We start from the raw sequence: 19,510 nt of genomic DNA, 5'->3' as shown, positions 1-19,510 counted from the left end.
AAAAGGATAAGAAAGTAGGCACCTTACTTAAGACAGAAAAGAGGAAGCTCAGGAGCTAGCTAGCTAGCTAGCTAGCTAGCTAGGTGGAGTCCGCCGTTGGCTGGATATGCTCACCTCATACTGGTCTCCAGGACATAGCCGGGCAAAACCAATGAGACCTGGGCGTGGAAAAAGCATGAAAACCATCCATCCATTCTAACGTCGTTGGTCAATGGCAATCCACCTCTTCCCTTTCTACCTTTCATCTTGACGTGAAGTTCTCCCAGGAGGACCTCCAGCTCTTCCTCCATGGCCGACATGTCCTGCAGAGAGAACACAAGTTGCTTTTATCGATAAGGTCACTGTTGTTGCGTAATAAAGGCCAAGAGGTGTTTTTCTGCTGTAATTCCTCGCGAGCACAAGGTGTTCTGACCCACCGACGGCTGTCACCGTTGTGCTCGGCATCCCGATGGCAAGCATGCAATCGTGTAACTAGGCAACTCTTGAAGTCTGTACAATGGAAAGGGCTGAGTGTGAGGAAACAACTAATTGGGAATGGTAAGAACCTGCTCGCTGTGCCTGTGGCTGCGTCCCAGCTCCAGGAGGCTCTCCCTAGACTCCCTGGTGGAGGGCGCCAGGGAGAAGGCTCTCTTCATGTTGACAGCTCCCTGGCAGAGACGCCACTGGACGCAGTAGTTCTCGTAGAGCTCGTCCACCTGCGCTTAGGATAATTAATTGGTAGCATCTCAGTCAGAGGTAGCCTTAGTGGGTAAGCACAGATCTGCCTTAGCACAGTACGGCCTCATTAAAGCCTTGCGCGCGCGACACAACAAGCGCCCGGGATGACGAGCACAAATGGTGCCTCGTGTGCGCCAGGCTCAATCACTATTACGTTCCAGAGCACTGGCCTCCAGTCGTAGATCAAATCTGCAAAGTGGTCACCACATACGTATTTTTTTTTTTTATTCCTTGCTATGTTCTGGCTGAAGGGCTTGCCAGCCTCACGTTCTACACTAGTGTTGTAGCTGAGACTGAATGTGTGTGACTTAGTTATATTGATATCGACATTTTGCAGGTTGGCAGCTGGCTAACGTGTTAGCCGGTGTGCGTGCTGAGTGATGGCAAACACTGTTGCATAAAGCTGTCTTTAGCTCAACTGCTTGTGGAGGGAATTACAATTTGTTCTAACTTGGACTGTTTGGCCCAATTCAATGAGCTTGTGCTCTTTACCATAGAGGTGCAGTTTCGTAACGTCGCACTTCAGCTTCTTTTCGTAAATGTGACTGTCAGGGTTTTCCAAAACTATCTTGATCATATGATTATGTTGGAATGTATGTAACCGGTAATAAATAACCTAGCTTGTCCCATCCTACACAATGTCGTAAAACATCCCCTGCTCTGCTAATCTAGAGGTCAAGGGCTTTAACTTGTCTATTCAGTCCACTGTCACCCCCACCCTTTTTCTCGTAATAAAGATGCTCTTGTGGGAAGCGAGAGTCAGACGTCATTCGATCATTGCTGTACGCACAGTGACGAATGGACTCTCCGCCTGCAGGTGCCCGAAAAGACTTAATTGTCTCCCATGTGGTTCTTGCGAAATAAGTTGGAGTGACCACCACTCTAAGATTTTGGTGCCGAAACCCGGGATCCCTCATACCCGCCATCTGGCTGACGGAGGAAGACGTGCTGCATTGTCGACAAGCCAGCGTCCATTAGGAGGACCTGGAAAAGAAAGTCCTGGGAAGAGAACTTCTTCGCTGGGCCAGCATCTTAAGTCTACCTTCGTCTGACAGAGGTGGATTGACGGGACCCGGCAGTGTAACGAATCAAGGGGACAAGTAAGTTAAAGCCCTAAAGTTGTGGGATTGTGTTGTTGTGAAACGCGTAAAAGTAAAAGTGCACAGGAATAAAAATAGGCAAGACAGAAGATAAGAAGTCTTGTGGAAGGAGGGGGTGTTGTAGAGTCCCCCTCCGGATGAAGTGGCTCTTCTGGAGCAGTGGTTTTCAAACAGTTTTATATATTTTTGTAAAATCTCACGTACCTCTGTGTACCCTCATTTGACAACCACTGTTCTACAGGGTACAACTTTGCGTTGGCAGGGCTGGGTAACAAGACTGTTGTCTTTAGTTCCCAGGGAAGGAAGGGGTGTTGTAGAGTCCCCCATCCGGATGAAGCAGCTCTTTTATTTTTAAAAGAGGACTTTGCGTAGGCAGGGATAAGAAATTTGTGTGGTTGAGAGAGTGTGACTGGTAGGATAAATTGACTAAAAAGCAGTTCTAGCATTGATCGACGGCAATAACACAGGCTAGTAATTTGTTGGAAGGTCAATTTAAACCTGCATTGAGGATCCTCAAAGAAAAAAAAAAGAGATTAAAAAAAAAAAAGATTGAAAATAAAACCTGGAAAAACTAAAATTAAGATGGGAAAAAGGAACGATAAATCTCTAGCTCTTGAAGGAGATGAGAAGTTTATGGCGAGTAGATTTCTTAATTGTATGCAATACATGCCAAAGTGGAAGAAAAAGTATGAAGTACAAGGAAAGTTGAAATGTAACAAAAGACAGAAAGTTGAAAAGTGATGAGGCTGCGACTATCTTTGTCAGGCTAGAAGACAATGAGGCCATAGTGCGCAGGCGCACTGTCCCGGATGCAGCGCAAGCAGAGGAGCAAGGGAGGCCTTCCGCTCATGCGCAAAACTTGTATACAACAACTATGCAATGGGACAGGCATGCTGAAAAAGTGATATAAAAAGGCAAAAGTTCTGATGTATTTCATCTAGATGATGATGGTAGTGATCTAGATGATGATACAACGGTCATCTTCCAAAGTTCCCAAAGGGGCAGAGGAAGAGTTAGAGACCAACAAGGCCGAAGGCCACCATATAATTCAAAACCCCCTTCAGATTCTGACAACTGTTGGAACTGTGGGAAACGTGGACACTGGTCAAGAGAGTGTTTTAGAAAAGAAAAAAAAAAGTCGTGCCAGTCAAGGGGCAGAGGAAGTAGCAGAGGAAAAGTCACATTTACAGCATGACAAGCCTCCTCCACTTTGACCCCTCATGCTAATACGGAGAAGAATAGATGCCATTATGACAGCAAAACATGTCATTGTTAGATTATTGGAACATATACCGTTTTTTTCCGTGTATAGTGCGCAAAATTGAACTAATTTATTTTCCTAAAATCTGGGGTGCGCATTATACTTGGGTACAAAAAAATTTTTAATTTTTTTATTTTTTTATTTTTTTTTTTAAGTCCCAATGATCGTCACACACGCAGGGAGGCAATGGGTCCCATTTTTATAGTCTTTGGTATGGTCTTAACTAGGCTGGATGTAATTTTTTTTGTTGGCGTTGATTTCTCCGACTGCCCATGACGCACCACCGCGCTCCGTGCGCGCACGGGACAGCAAACGAGCAGGTGATCGAGCAAGCGTCTGATACGAGAGCATTGCGGTCGCATGGAGCGTGTTTGAAGTGAACAGCAGAGAAGAAAGGAACAAGGCAAAGTGTTGTGAAATAAAATGCACAGAACGGATGCGCAAGACACGTCACCTATATAAAGAGCGAGAGTTGTTTTCTTCCTATTAGTTTCAATTCACAGTTTAATTAGCAGTTTCAATCAGCAAATAACAAAATGCAAATTACAGGTAATATTTTATTTCACAACACTTTGCCTTGTTCCTTTGGTCTCTGCTGTTCATCCTAAAACACAAAGGCGCTCTTTAAGCAATGCGACGGTGAGCGCCCGGCGCGCTGCGGTTGCGCGACCCCACCAAATTATCTTCTCTGCTGTTCACTTCAAACACGCTCCATGCGACCGCAATGCTCTCGTATCAGACGCTTGCTCGTTTGCTGTCCCGTGCGCGCACGGAGCGCGGTGGTGCGTTCATGGGCAGTCGGAGAAATCAACGCCAACAAAAAAAATTACATCCAGCCTAGTTAAGACCATACCAAAGACTATAAAAATGGGACCCATTGCCTCCCTGAGTGTGTGACGATCATTGGGACTTAATAAAAAAAAAAAAAAAAAGAAATTAAAAAAAAAAAAAAATTTTTTTGTACCCATGTATAATGCGCACCCCAGATTTTAGGACAATAAATTAGTTAAATTTTGCGCACTATACACGGAAAAAAACGGTATATTTTTTTGATTATTAGAGCTCCTGTCCATACAAGAAGTATGACAATGCTGTTTGTCTGCCCAATGACAAATGACCAGAGATCAAATTGTGTGTGTACACAAAAGTTAAAATTTGCAAATCAAGTGGTAAATAAATGCAACTTGCTTCTAGAAGATAAACAAAAAGTTAGAATGTGCTGTCCTCGTGTGCGTGGGAGGGACCAGCTCATGATCGACCACAGGAAATGGCCAGCCTGTGACGAATCATTGGTGCTGGGACCTAACTTACGCACGCGAGAGCTGTGCGTGTGTTAAAATGATGAAGATTGGCTAAACCTTTAGTGTAAAGAAATTTGCTAGACCGTGGTCTATCCAATTTGCACTGCAGAACAGAAACGATTTGGAAAGATAAAAATGAGAAGAAAAGAGAGAAATGTGTTTGCGAGTAGAAATTGATCCACACTAGTGCATGTTAAGTGTCGAGCCCTCATGAGAAATTTGAAAAAAAAATGACAGAACATGCTTTCAGGAATTGGAAGAAGCAAAATTGTGAATTTAAGACATTGCAATGCTACATTTAATAGGAATAATTGATTGATGGTGAAAAATCCGCTATACAGTTACCACTAGAAGGTTCTATCAAAAGAAGCTACGTGAGAGATGTATAGAATCCCTTTGTCTGTGTTCTGTGTTCGGGCGTTATCTCTGTAAAGTTGTGTCAGGCTGTTGTCGTTCATCTGAGCTTTGTGTGCGCGCTCGGTGTGTGTGCGTTTATGTGCACAACCTGTGTGGGTGCGAACGTGTTAGGAAGAAGACGGCATGGATAAGGGAATCTCCTTTAAGAGAGGAGGCAATAAATGGGAAAGCCCCTGTCATGAACGGTGTTTGGATAGGAGGAATCAGTAGGGAGTGGTCAAACTCTTCTCGCAAACACTCCTATCTGCCTCATTCAAAAGGGCATTACAATTGACTACAAGAGTTGCAAAGGGCAGATGAAGAACAGTCCTTGGCAGATTATCTGATCAGGACCCTCAAACTGAAAGATATGTCCAATGCAAATTTACTGCCGCCTGATCTTTCCTCCTCACAGGTCGACAACCCCATCAATCCAGGAGACTGGGTCTACATCAAGGTCATCAAAAGAAAGAACTAGGCCAGCCATGGTGGGAGGGACCATTCCAAGTCTTGCTGACTTCCCCCACCGCAGTGAAGATCGCTGAACGACCTGGCTGGATTCACCTCAGCCACTACAAGCTACAGGGAGTTCTGGACCCCTCATTTCGGGGGGTGGCAGAGTCTGCGAACAACGATCCCAACTCCGCTAGGCGGGGGTATGTCTCGGTGTTCCTGTCATCTTAGTAGCAACGGGGATCCACATGCCAGGTGGATCCTCTGCTGCGTTGTGGTTGGAGCATGCTATAGTCTATGGACACATCTGAACAGACCAAGTGTCAATGTTGACCGTGGAAAACGATGGTCACACAGTGAGAACTTTGAGGACTGGTCATGGGACCCCAGAAACCCATACGAAACCAACACTTGGTACCGGTATGTGAAGGTCGCTGTGAGAGCGCACACACAGGAGGGATGTTATCTGTGTTTCCAAAAACTCCCCTTGCTCCACACAAGTTCACTTGGAAGCCAGAGCAATGAATGTCACTGAAGCAAAATGTATGGCATCCATGGGAGGAGTTGGATATCAACACTGTGCTGTCAGTCAATGACGCTACCCCTACCGCCCTGGACTCGCAGAAATGAATCTGTGAATCAAACTCTTTTGGATTAATCCCAATGCGACTGTTGGAGGACGACAGATGCCACAAGTGGCCTAAACAAAAAGGCTACTTGGAATGGACTAGACGTGTTTCATCCAAGAAAACAAGACCCACGAATGCCTTCACGACAACTGCTCTCCAGGAGAAAACTGGATGGGAGCTTTGGACATCACCGCTGTGTGCCAGGATGGGAGAGCCACTTCAAGGCGCAAGGGCTCTCCTGCCAACATGGCTGCACCATTGGACGGGACCTGCTTCATTCAGAACGGATCGTGGCTTTATTTTCATTTTTTATTGATAGCGTTCTGGTCGCCTAAGCCAGAGGGACCGTGTGAGACTTTTCCTGCGATTTAACATCGGCCAGCAGGTTTTTAGATCACACAAGTTTGAACTGGAGTATTGAGGGAAAACCTCATCTTCACTGGAAGTTATTGCTATCATTGGTTGTTGTTTTTGTCATGTTTCACCCTACACGTTCCCCAGCCCGTCCGCTGTCATCTCTGTTTTTTATTGATCTTTTTTGTTAGTGTTTTTTTTATTTTTACTATTCTTCTTTATATTTTCTTGCTTGTGTTTGTGGATTGGGTTGACATAATCATATGATAAAACAGAAGGGATGTCAGGGCTTTCCAAAACTATCTTGATCATATGATTGTGTTGGAATGTATGTAACCGGTAATAAATAACCTAGCTTGTCCCATCCTACGTAAAACATCCCCTGCTCTGCTAATCTAGAGGTCAAGGGCTTTAACTTGTCTATTCAGTTCACTGTCACCCCCACCCTTTTTCTCGTAATAAAGATGCTCTTGTGGGAAGCGAGAGTCAGACGTCATTCGATCATTGCTGTACGCACAGTGACGAATGGGCTCTCCGTCTGCAGGTGCCCGAAAAGACTTAATTGTCTCCCATGTGGTTCTTGCAAAATAAGTTGGAGTGACCACCACTCTAACAGTGACCATGGCCAAAGTGGCGTGCTGTGCCCAAGTTGCCAGGCGGCAGAGAGAAGAGACACCTGTGAGCACTGTACGTTTTATGCTGTGTTTGTGACTTGAGTCCAGCTGGACTCCTCTTTGACTGATTTTTGTTGTTGTTGTTTTATCACAGTAATTGACAACTGGCCAGAAATAAAGTTTAGGACTCGAGATAGTGATGTGACACTTTCCCAACTCGAGCATTCACCTTGCTGATTTGGAATTCCAACTTGCGGATCAGCCTCTCTTGAACTCGAATCTCCTGCAGGAGCAAAGTTGAACGGCAAGTGATTGTTGGTTGACCCTGAGAGGCACGAAGCTTGAGAAGAGTTGCTCACCTTGTCAAGGTCGTACTGAAAGGCCTGCAAAGACAAACGAGGCCATGCATTAAGGGATATTCGTTGGTCTCGAGCGTTGACCTAAACTTCTCGGCTTGCGCCATCAGATATGGTTTGACCCACATGTGACCATCAGGATGAATTAGGGTCTACGCTAGGGGCAATTCTTCCAAGGTACACAACATTCAAAGGTCGCTAGTAGGGCCTCTGACATCCGTTAGCTTTATTTGACTTCACGTGCTAATATGCAAAGACATTCGATATTAGTTTTGCACAGCATTATTTTAAGAAAACAACAATTAGAAGGCAAAGCAAAAAGTCAAGTTTTTGGCAAAGTGTTTTGAGTGGCCAGCGTATTAGAATCTGCCCTCCTACTGAGTAGCATCTCTACATTCAGAAGTAAAATGAGAAGACGATCTGGATATGGAGCAGAAGGTGGAAATCACACTGGTGAGAGATGAAAATGACTTACTTCTCTTTTTCTGGATACCCTCGCTATCATAACAGTGTCCAAAAGGTCGTTGTGAACTCACCAGCCTGGAGTTTCTTTTTGTTTCTTGCTGGCGTGAAGACAGAAAGTCCATCTCAGTCTGGTGACGCTGCACATGCTCCCTGCGGAGACGCACGCGCACACACACGTGCACACACACGTGCACACACACTCGCACTTTAGACGTCCAAGCTCAGTTTTCAGACCTAGATGTCTGAGGTTAAATTTCAGGCGGTATATTTGAGTCCTTGACCATCAATCTGTTGATCTCTCATCTCAGTTTTTTAGACCGCTGACTTTGGACAACAGCCTTCAAATCTCAGACTACAGATCTGAGATTTCAGACCAGATATCAATTCTCACAACTTGCATGTGAGACCCTAAATTCGTTTTCAGACCCTTGATCTTAGACTTCAAACATCAGATATTAGACTTCAGACCACAGATACCAGTCCTCATAAGTCAGATGTTGGAACTCAGGCCTCAATTTTCACAACTTGGATTGCAGACCTCAGATGTTAGACATTACAGACGCCAGACCTCTTGTCCATGTACAGTACTTCAGACTTCACACTTTAGACAACAGAGCTTTGACATCCAAATTTCAGACCTAAAAACTTAAGATATCAATCCTCAGAATTCACATTAGAGATCCCATATCTGTTTTCAGAACTCTGAACTCGCAATTCAAAGCTCAGATGGGAAATTTTACTTGCCTAATACCAATCTTCAGATCCCAGGCAAAAGATTTCAGGAATCAGAACTCACTTCTCATACATTAGATAACAGACTTCAGGCCTCAGAGGTGAGCCATCAGATTTCTGAACTCAGACAATAGATCTTAGATGGCAGACCTACCATCTGTGCCACATGAGCAGAAAATGCCATGTGACCTGGAGTAACCCTACCTGAGGCCTTTGCGAAGCGCCTGGAAGACGTGGTCAACATCCTCTGGCTGCATGGACCAGACGGCTCCGAACCCTCTTCTAGGAGACAAAGGAGCTCTCGGAGTTTTTCTTTCAGACACGGAGTTGAGGCCCAGTGAGTTCCAAGTGGAGGAAGGCCTGAAAAGAGCAGCCATGGGCAATGTTCATACCCTGCACTCAAGTAGAAGTAGGGATACTTGTGTAAAAAATACTTTGGTCAAAGTACAAGTATTGATTTAGAACCTAATTAAAAGTAAAACAAAAACCTGACTCAAAATTAACTACAAAGTTATGAAGTGACTTTTGAATTTAATACGCGTTTTGATAAATTGAAAGCAAAACCTTTGCACACAAAATAGCTTCCATTCTTTTCTGAACTTGCCCAATACGCATATTGGGGAGAAGAGAAAAATTATATTATATTATGTTACATGTTGTTATTTCAACTGAAGAGGGAGCAACAGCAGTGTAAATACTCTTATTAATTTATACAAACATAGTTGCTCCATCAGAGCACAGACACGGCACACAAAGCTTGGTAACTTTTCAATTACACATAAGGCACACCTCATTAACGTCATGACACATAGATACAAAACATTCAGTAGATAACAAGACATTCAGGGAATAACAGAACAAATGTCTGCCTTATGAGGATACGTTTTTCCTTCTTTTCCCCTCCACTATAAATCTTTCTGACGGGAACTATGGGGTTGTTGTTTCATCTGCTGAAGTGCATTGTGTACTGACTGCCGTAAAACAACCCAAGATCTTGCAAATAAAGAACCTTTGCATACAAAATAGCTTCCATTCTTTTCTGAACTTGCCTAATACGCATACTGGGGAGAAGACAAAAATTATGTTACATGTTATTTCAACCAAGCATTAATTAGCATTGGCCTGACTTTTATGCTATCAAAACTTTGTGAACCATGTGACCTCCTAAAATGCTTAATTAGCCCCATTAACAGAAACTGGAAGCAAAAAAAAAACCACCTTACTTGTATGCCTTTTGTCAGATTAGACTGCACATTTTTTAATGACGGAAAACTTTTCTTTTTAAGATGACACAGCACAAATTGTTCTAAGAGCAAACAACAACACACAATCCTCAAATCGGGCCATTCATTCTCCTCATCTATAGCTGCTATTGTGAATGCACCTTAGATCCCATTCGTACACGTGGCTGCAATCCCATTTTTTTCCCCCCACCTGATAAGAAGATCTCAATCAAGATCAAGACCACGGTTGACATTCCCTTCATTCCTCTCTTTGTCCTTTCCCCCCGATTTTTTTTATGAAGCATTGGCATCCACCACGCCCGGACTGACCATTGAGAGAACCGGGAGTATTCCCAAAGCGCCGGCCTAGAATTGGCCTGCTGGCCTGAGTCTTTCTGCGTCACTTTTTTTTTGTCTGCTGGTGCGGCGGCTGGCCTATCAGAGAGACAGGCCAGGAGCATGTAAGAAGGGAAAGACGATTGGTTTAAATCAATTAACACCCGTCCCCACAGTCCGTATCAACCACACAGCACGTGTGGAGGAAGGGGTGTGTTAATAGTAATTACAGTCAAGCCTCAGTTTTCGAACGTCCTGGTTCTCGAACAAATCGGAATTCGAAAGAAAAATTTGAGATTTTTTTTGCTTCGGTTGTCGAACAAAATTCAAAGGTCGAACCTCGCGAGATGAGCCGAAAGGACCCGAGAAAACCCGACCGCGCGGCCTGGATGCTGACTGACTCCGTTCGTTATGGTATTTTCGTTACTTTGAGGATTGTATTGTTGTGTATTTTTATTCTGGTATCATGCAATGGATATCTCACTAGTAAGCCTAAGTGTGACCGGGTCATGTTCGGGTCAGGGCGAGAGTAGACAAAGGGACTCGACACCTTGGCTAGGGCGCGAGAAACTTCTCTCTGACATCGGTTGAATAAAATCTTTCCCCAATCAGCCGTGTGTGACTGAAGTTTTCCTTCCCCAAGCCAGCCACTTTTTCACCATTTTGTTTGGAAGACCAGCTGACCATCAAAGAGAATTCACCACAATTTTTGGCGCCACGAACAGTTTTCTTGTCCTTTGGGGAGCCCTCGCCCGCCTGGGTGCGAGCATTGAGCGTCCGGCCGGCAGGCTGAGTTTGAGGTGAGAAGCTTTCAGTCACAGTGTTGCGAGGTGCTCGTGCCTGGTGTGGGGGGGGATGGAGTGGCTCCTAAGCGGGACAGTTAATGGGCCTGGTGTGCCAGTGGCTCCCCTAGCTGAATGTCGATGAGATGTGGATTTTGAAAGGGGGGAGTAGCCCCAATAGAAAAATGATAATGTACAATAAAAATAGAAAAAAAAAAAATAGGCAAATAAAAAATGGAAAAAATAGCATAAGACTTAATGGGGAATGTGACTTAACAATGTGAGTGACATGTCTGGTGTGAATGATGAATGAAGAAGAAAATGCCCCGAGAGAGGGCACGTGAAACAGGACAGGATGTCTTAGACATCACTGATCGGCTGTCACGAGAGAATAATAATAGAAAGTCCCATAAAACGTGGACTTTATTTTGGCGACAGATCCGATGGAGGATGGAAATTTTAGCTGTGTGATTGAGGCGAAAACACAGGTACGATTGAACACTATTTGCGACAAGAAACGTGCACCACCAAGTCACCGGAGGCACAATTCCCGGGGTCGGGCTGGGACGTTGAGATCACACCCAATGTGGTCGTTGAGATGTTCGGTGGTTGCATTTGTCTCTATAAAGGTCGCACGAAAAAGGGAGGGTTGCTGCAGACCGCAATTGGCAGAGCGGAGGAGTGTGCAGCCTTGGCATCCGTAGCTGAGTGAACGAATGTGGAAGAATTACCGGCTGGTTCTGGGACCACGGCGCCGAAGGGAATGATGCGCGCAGACCACGTTATTTGAGCACTGATCAGATTAGGAGTTTGTGCGGGTTGCGCGGTTCCCCCGGCTGACTGCTGGCGCGTTAGCCTCTTAGAAAGATACTCTTCGGGCAACTTACCGGGGCGAACTGGTGCGCTGCGGTCGTACCCAAGTCGACACGGTTCGATTCCGATTGTCGAGGCGCACTGTAATAGCACACACTCCTGTCAAAGTCTGATAAAATTTACGGCTTGCAGCAGACCGCAATTGGCGAAGCGGAGGAGTGCACAGCCGATAGAAATTGGAAAACGTGGAAAGAGAGGCCTCAGGGGGTTTAATTTTGGTATACAACATAAGAAAAGTAATTTGTGTGCACACTGAAGTTAAAAATCTGCAGTATAAGGGGAAATGCAAAGCGCTCTTAGGGGAAACAAAAACAAGAAGTGCAAAGGGCATGTTTGTGGTGCACATGGGCACGGTAAGAAGCCACAGAATGACCAAACCGCATGGAAGCGGTTAGTGAGAAGCTACATGAGAGATGGATTCAAATCTCTTTGTCTGTGTTCTATGTTCATGCGTAATGTCTGTAAAGTTTCTGTCAGTTGTCGTCGTTCGTCTGAGCTGTGTGCGCGCTTGGTGTATGGGCTGCGCGTGCGAGCGGATGCGTGTGAGTGTATGAGCTTTGCGTGCGCGCTTTGTGTATTGAGCGGGCGTGCGTGCGCGTGGATGTGTGTGTGCATGTGCAGTTGTGTGTGCGCTCCGTGTGTGTGCATTTATGTGCACACGCATGTGAGAAGGGAGGCGGCATGCATCAGAGAATGTTCAAGAAAGGAGGGGGCCCTGTGGGTTCTCCGAGGCGCGGAATGGCGCTATACCGGCAGGGTTGGGGGCCGGCGAGACGCGCGGGCCTGGCCAGACCGTGGCGTCAACATTGATACGCTGACCCCCCCTTGTCCGGGGGCGCTGTGCCGAGGAGCCCGCAAAGGCGGGGCCGGGTCCCTCCGGGAGAGGTCAATGTCGATGAGAACTGAGACAAGACGAGGGGAGATCAAATGTTGAGGAGCAAAGGGTGCATGACCAACGGCGAACGTGCATGATTGAAATTGAAACATCACTGGCACTAATGTTTAACAGTTTGCAAATAGGCGAGAGAGCAGCGTGCTTGCGATACTCATTAAAATACTAATGTATGTGTACCTGTGGGTCTTAGGAAAACAGTTGGGCCGTGGCAGAACTAATTTACGGCAGGACGCCACAAATGCGGCCCGAGACAGATAGAAAGAGGGAGTGAGAGAAGAAAGGGGGGCTAACTCGTAAATAATGAGAAGATATTGGGAGTAATCTGTTGGTCCTTTCTTTAAGGCTCTTTAAATCATTTCCTGGAGTAGATAGCTCAGCAACACGAGAGATTTGGAGGTTCAACAGAAAGACAGTTAAAAGAAAATAACATTTTTGATTTGGACAATTGCAGGCTAACAGGAGCATGAGAAAGGAGAGCTGAGAAGCGGGATCCACTTTGATCGAGGAGATTGGAAATTCCAAAGTCCGATTTTTGTGCAAGCCTGACACAGGTAATAACGTTTGAGAGATCAAGACATAGATCAAGGCTAGTTGTGGGACGCAGATCTCTGAGTTGATTTTGAATAATGATACTGAAGACACAATGTACTGTCCCATTAAATTAGAACTATAGAAAAAACGTAGCTCGACAATAGGATGAGTTGCAGGACTTACAATATAAAGACGAGATCACTCTTACTAGGAGAATCTGACTTTTGGTAAACAAACGTTACTAGTAAATGGATGGCAGCAGCTACATTTGGAGATAGTTGTACAAGTTTGATGTCCCAGTCTGTCACTCTCAGTGCCAGGATCCCTGGAAACTCGATCCCGAGACTCCGCCTGCAGCCGTGGACGACTACAAAACGGTGCCTGGCTTTGAGGCACCTTTGACCTTTGGCAAGGACAAAGAAAGAGTGTTGTTGTGCTTGGAGGGGGCAAGTACACTCCGGAGGAAAGACGATATCCTCGGGGACGAGAAAAGACAGTGAGAAGTGGAGGAACTCACAATGTTGAAAAAAAATTGACTCATTTGAACAATGGATTCATTCGAGAGTGATAGATGGGTTGGTTCTGAAGCAACGTTAAAAGAACACCATCTTGAGAGGGTGAGGTACGACAAAAGATATGGACTTGAAGTGTCCGACGGCAGAATCGCACTCCTTGCTGTGGCGTTGCTGAACCCGGTGGAGCTTGGGTCGAAGTGGACAGGAGCGTCATTGTGCACTGAGTTTGACAGAACTGAGGAGATTTGATAAAAAAATTGAATAATGCGTAGAGCTACAAAGAGAAGCATCATGATCAGTGATTGAACAGATTTGGATAAAATAAATAGGCTAAAACGGTGAGAAACTAGAGCGAGATCTGATATTTTGGCTCGTCAGGCATGAGAAGAAGAAATCGAGAGATAAATTTTAGAATAGGACATTTGGACTAGAGTGGATTCAGTCAAGAGGAAGCTAGGACGCTCAATGTACCTACTCAATACGATAGAAGTTTGTTGCACCATGGTGGAGGTTGGGTGGTCAAAATAGTTGGATACGTTGAATTTTTGACTTTCACACAATCATGGATAGGAGTCGCACAAGGCCACAGGTAACAAGATAATGACTGAGATAGGGCTCAATTTCAACTGCACCGACATGGCAAAGTAGAAGCAAGAGAGCGGAGTAAGGGATTATATGCGAAACAGTCCGCTGTAGGGTTACCAATAGGAGATTCTATCAAAAGAACTACTAAGAGGTGGAGGTGAAGATAACAGGAGGACGTAGATATTCGGAGGTTTGATGAGGGCAAACTACATTGTCAAAAATCGGATTAGAGCAAGTAGGAACGGGAGTATTTTGGCATTTTAACAGGGATTGACAGCAAGCGACATTGAGTATAGAAGATCTGGACAGCAATGACGTGAATGACCGTTTTTTTCCGTGTATAATGCGCAAAATTTAACTAATTTATTGTCCTAAAATCTGGGGTGCGCATTCTACATGGGTACAAATTTAAAAAAAATAATAATAATGTATTTTCTATTTAAGAAAATCATGGTACAACAAAACCAACAACAGGACTGACCGACAAAGTCATGGAACAAAAAGACAGGGTGACATTACCAAACACAGGAACAGAAACCAAACAGACATCATGACAGTAACACATGCAATGATCTGACAGTGAGTGAGGGGCAGACAGGACTTAAATACAAAACACGTTACATTGATTGAGGTGACACAGGAAGGGAGGGGCGACACGAACAGAAACTATGGCAACATAGCAAAACGGGACGAGACAGTTGTCAATCGCGCATCGCATTCAGCCATCCTGCCCAACACACTTAGTCAGTAAAATTCATAATTGACGACACATCGTTTGATGCGATGGTGCAATCCTTGATGGTGTGTTATTGTCAAATATTGTTTGTTTTTTAATCTCCATCGCGGACCGGACGTCATACGGAGGCCGCCATTACAGATGCGCAGAACGGTTGCGCAAGACACGTCAGCTATATAAAGAGCGAGAGTTCAGTTCTCCACCTATTAGTTTCAATTCACAGTTTAATTAGCAGTTTCAATCAGCAAGTAACAAAATGCGTATTACAGGTAATATTTTATTTCACAACACTTTGCCTTGTTCCTTTCGTCTCTGCTGTTCACTTCAAACACGCTCCGTACGAACGCAATGCTCTCGTATCAGACGCTTGCTCGATCACCTGCTCGTTTGCTGTCACAATCAGAGGCGTAGCCAGGAATTTTTCCAGTAGGGGCGCGCGCCCACAGGAAAAAAAATCGAACATCACCCACGCCGTTTGCTGATCGCTAAAACAACATCCGGGTCCGGGAGGCAAACGGTGAATGGATAACATCGCGCACATAGAATAGCGAAAGCACATTCGCGCAAGACCGAAAGGAAAAAACGGCATGAAAATGAAGAATCGAAAAAGCTCGATTTTTTTCAACCGGTGTTAGAAAAATGTATATATATATTATCATGCGTTCTCTAATCAATGCTTTACCCCAATAGAACTGCAAGAGATGCTTGCTGTTTGGCCTTGCTGTTTTTATGATGTACCACAGAAGAGAGATTACAGCTGGGTCACTGTTGGAATAATTTAAGTAAAGCCTTGTCATTTACGAGTTTATGGCTTTCCTTTTATCTAGGCTCTTTCTCTTTAGTGACAGGGATCTTTTGATCCCTGTCAGCCATATGTATCCTTCCTGTCCTTATGTTATCTGTGTGTTTTTGTTCCTGTAAGAGGCCTTCACTACCAATGAGCAGAGCTTATTTGCATAGGCAAAATGTTCTTATTTGGTTGAAAGAAACTTCATTCCTTTTAGTTAACTGTAGGTTTGGTTCATAGATTGTTGTTGATCAGAACTGTTTTTCTTTGTTAAGTGTTAAACACAGTTTGAAGTGGTTGCGTACAAGTTATCCCATATATACTCAAGTCTTGTTCAAGTGTTTAGGACAAGTCACTCATTGTTATTGCGTGTTAATTTACTAAGTAGATAAAGTCTAGCAAAGGTCTAGTTGCATTGTTCCACAGGAAAGCGGCAATTGAAGTTATCTGATCTCACTCGCGGACGACTCGGCCAAACAACTGGAGAAGAACAGATGGACAAACCCTGCGCGGGTCACGGGCCGACAATGAAGTGCTAATTCACACCACACTACATTCCTTAGCTAATCAGCGTTGCTACAGACACAATCTCCCCTCCCTTTAGTGTAGCAACGCCTCTGTAACCAGGGCAACCAAAACATTAAATAGAGGAGCACGTGGTGGGAGAACTCAGAATTGATGGAGATTGTAACCGAGTTTCCTCTCTCTATCGTTCTCCTCGCGAGAAAAGACTTAATATTCTGTCTCACTTGTGGTTTGTTTGCTGTTGCTCTTCTCTTAATAGTTATTCAGTTATTGAAATAAACCTGACAGAATCGGGGCGCAGGGAGTCCTAACCGGGGTGTCGCCCCGGCTTGGCTACGCCTCTGGTCACAATGTACTCTACACAAATCTGAAACATTTGTTGGGGCTCCGAGTCACAACGAGGGGCAAGTTTTGGTTTCCAAGGGTGTTTTTATTCCTCTTCAACTTCTTTCCCATAGAAGTTCCTTTCCCAGCCGCCTTTTTCACATGTCCGCACGCTTTTTTCACATGTCCGCACTGGTGGTGCCTTTACGGGCAGTTGGAGAAATCAACGCCAACAAAAAAAAATACATCCAGCCTAGTTAAGACCATACCAAAGACTATAAAAATGGGACCCATTGCCTCCCTGCGTGTGTGACGATCATTGGGACTTAAAAAAAACGAGAAAAAAAATAATTGGGTGCGTATTATACATGGGTACAGGCTTTTTTCCAGCATCAACATGACATTTTTAGGGTGCGTATTATACATGGGGGCGCATTATACACGGAAAAAAACGGTACGTTAAAAACTGCTCATTCGAGGGAGAAGGCTTGGCGCTCCCTGTGTGGAGCTGCAGCTTTGCAGAAGGGGGGCAGACCGTGCGAGTGAGTGGATGAAAGGAGTGGTAATAGGCGACCACTTAAGGAAGTAGGGAGAGGTGTTGGATGGTGTGACAGGCAGAAGTTTTAGGAAAAAGGAAAAGAAAAAAGTAAAAAAAGGGGGGAAGTGAGACTCGCCAAGAGGGACAATAAAGAGAAGCAGACTGAGAAACATATTTGAGCAAGACAACAGGAAAAAGGGGGAGAGCCAAATGATGACGTAAAAAGCCAGAGGGAATAGTCTGACCCATCTTTATTGAATTTAATTAGGATAACTAATAGAGATCGAGTTTGTAGGAGCAATCTGAGGTTATGGAGGCTCCCCCAAAACGCGGGTCCCACAGTTAACCCCTCAGATAGACATATATGACAATTTGCGATGAATCTGATGGGCGAGTTTATGGAAAATTGAATTGGAGATTTTACAATAGGTCATGTTGGCGAGTATGTCAGAATGTGAAGAGTTACTATTAGTAGTCAATGTTTGCCTGCACACTAACATACTAACTTTGCTTGGTTTGGAGGGAGAGCTGAGTGATAGAGACGGATGAGTGTGTCTGTGAGTGTGTTGATGGGTGCGTGCGCGTGTGATCGTCTATGACTGTGTGTGCGCAGTATGATTGGCCAGAGAGGTCTGAAGTTGGGGTGATGTGTTTGCAATTGAGAATAAAATTCCTCTCACCTGAAGGGGTGGTACAGATTGGAGGGACTGGAACTGATAAGTGATGAGTTCTGATCGGAACCATGGTTCAATGATCAATCAGGGGCACCATCGACAACAAAACGGTTCGATGGAGAAGGCCCATTTCAGTGACATGGTCAGACAAGACAGAACTAGTATCGAACATCAAGAATTTGGACGATTTAACGCGTGACAACTTTGAGCTCACCTGACGGGGTGACGGACTGGGTGGACAGTGACCAAATGTTTGACGCTTGAGCTTGCTTGCGACAAGAGCACGCTCTGCTTTGTGTTTCTGTGTGACTTGATTTTCTTGCAGCATCAGCCACCATCCAAGGAGCGGATTGCGCGTTGCTTGCATAACTTGTTTTCGTTCTTGCAGGTTGTCAATTGTGTTCGTGGAACTTTGGATTTGCAAGAATATGTTAACCCTTGCCCTTTTGGTTTTTATGATGAACTTGTTGATGACATGGTTGTCAGGACAGGATCCGCGGGCGCCAGGATTCATTTTATGACTGTTTTTATTTTGATACTTGATGTCTGTTTTTGTGTGTACAAATGTCCGCTGTCAGCAGAGCTATAAGCTCACTGACAGCAGTGCGATGATGTTTGTTTGTGTTGCCGAGTGTGTGGTGGGCAGTCAAGTTTCAAGGACTTGGGGTAACAGTCCCGGGGCCCAGATGGGAGCTAGAGGTTCCGCGGGCCTGGCTACAATGAGTGTGGTGATGAGGGGTACACTTTGCAGGTTCCTTTTGATACGTAATGACACATTGGGTGAATGTGTCAAAAGGGGGAGTGATAAAACAGAAATGGGTGAGTAGGTTGCAATTTGTAATTGTGATATACAAAGTTTTTTTCCAAATTCACTTGTTTTTAAGCTTTAAAAGGACATGCCAGAATTCAACTAGCAGTGATGGAAGGAGCAGAAGAAGCATCTTGAAAGAAAGGGAGTTAACGGGAAACAACAACCTGGAATGGATGCGAAGCGTGGTAACAATTTAGTGACAATAAGGTTTAAGGTTTTTCACTGACAAAACACGAAGGACACATCATACAGTGATTAGGGAATGGACAGTGGCACAATACACAACGAAAGTTTGGAAGGTCATTGAATATCGGAGGAAGACGGGGCCAGAAACAAGGAATGGGGAAATTTCTGAACGCGTGTGTTAGGGTTTGCAGAATATCTTCATCGTATGATTATGTTGGAATGTAACCTGTAATCATTTAATTAGTTTGTCCTGTCTAGACAAAATTAGTTTACCACTGATTGACTAGACGCAGAGGAAGCAATCAAAGTTGCTTTGTTTACAGAAAGTCGTAAAAGGCCCCCTGCTATGCCTTGATCAGCAGGGGTGCGTCTCCAGCCCAACCTGTGTATTCCCAAACCCCCACTTTAAACCCCACTCTGTTTCTCTCAATAAATAAGCACCTGACGAGGCCTGAGTCAGACTTCATTCGACCATCGCTGTAAGCACAGCGACGAGTGAACTCTCCGCCTGCAGGTGCCTAAAACGACTAACTTGACTCCAGTGTGGTTCTTGCAAAATAAGTTAGAGTGAGCACCACCCTAACATTTTGGTGCCGAAACCCGGGACCCTCATACCCGCCATCTGGCTGACGGAGGACAACACGCTGTACACCGTCGACGGGCCAGCGTCCATTAGGAGGACCTGGTAAAGAAAGACCTGGGAAGGAAATTCTTCGCTGGGCCAGCATCTTAGGTCTGCCTTCGTCTGACAGAGGTGGATTGACGGGAACCTGGCAGTGCATCGAACCAGGAGTCAAGTAAGTTAATAATT

At 44.9% G+C, this 19,510-nt stretch overlaps 1 protein-coding gene across 15 annotated transcripts in view; it reads right to left on the bottom strand.

The window, feature by feature from the left end:
* ripor3 (RIPOR family member 3) overlaps positions 1-19,510 on the bottom strand; it is a 120,792-nt gene that overhangs the window by 21,614 nt on the left and 79,668 nt on the right. For all 15 annotated transcript variants that reach the window (XM_061291926.1, XM_061291913.1, XM_061291919.1 and 12 more), the window contains 7 exons: positions 8,583-8,738; positions 7,718-7,796; positions 7,185-7,208; positions 7,055-7,108; positions 546-695; positions 239-302; positions 115-158 (listed from right to left, as the gene is read on the bottom strand). In XM_061291926.1, the coding sequence (XP_061147910.1) occupies positions 115-158; positions 239-302; positions 546-695; positions 7,055-7,108; positions 7,185-7,208; positions 7,718-7,796; positions 8,583-8,635 (468 nt within the window). In that variant the 5' untranslated portion in view covers positions 8,636-8,738. The remainder of the gene's footprint in view (positions 1-114; positions 159-238; positions 303-545; positions 696-7,054; positions 7,109-7,184; positions 7,209-7,717; positions 7,797-8,582; positions 8,739-19,510) is intronic.

Source organism: Syngnathus typhle, linkage group LG11 (assembly GCF_033458585.1).
Source record: "Syngnathus typhle isolate RoL2023-S1 ecotype Sweden linkage group LG11, RoL_Styp_1.0, whole genome shotgun sequence".
In the NCBI taxonomy this organism is placed as follows: domain Eukaryota; kingdom Metazoa; phylum Chordata; class Actinopteri; order Syngnathiformes; family Syngnathidae; genus Syngnathus; species Syngnathus typhle.
This window is presented reverse-complemented; position numbering and strand designations above follow the sequence as displayed.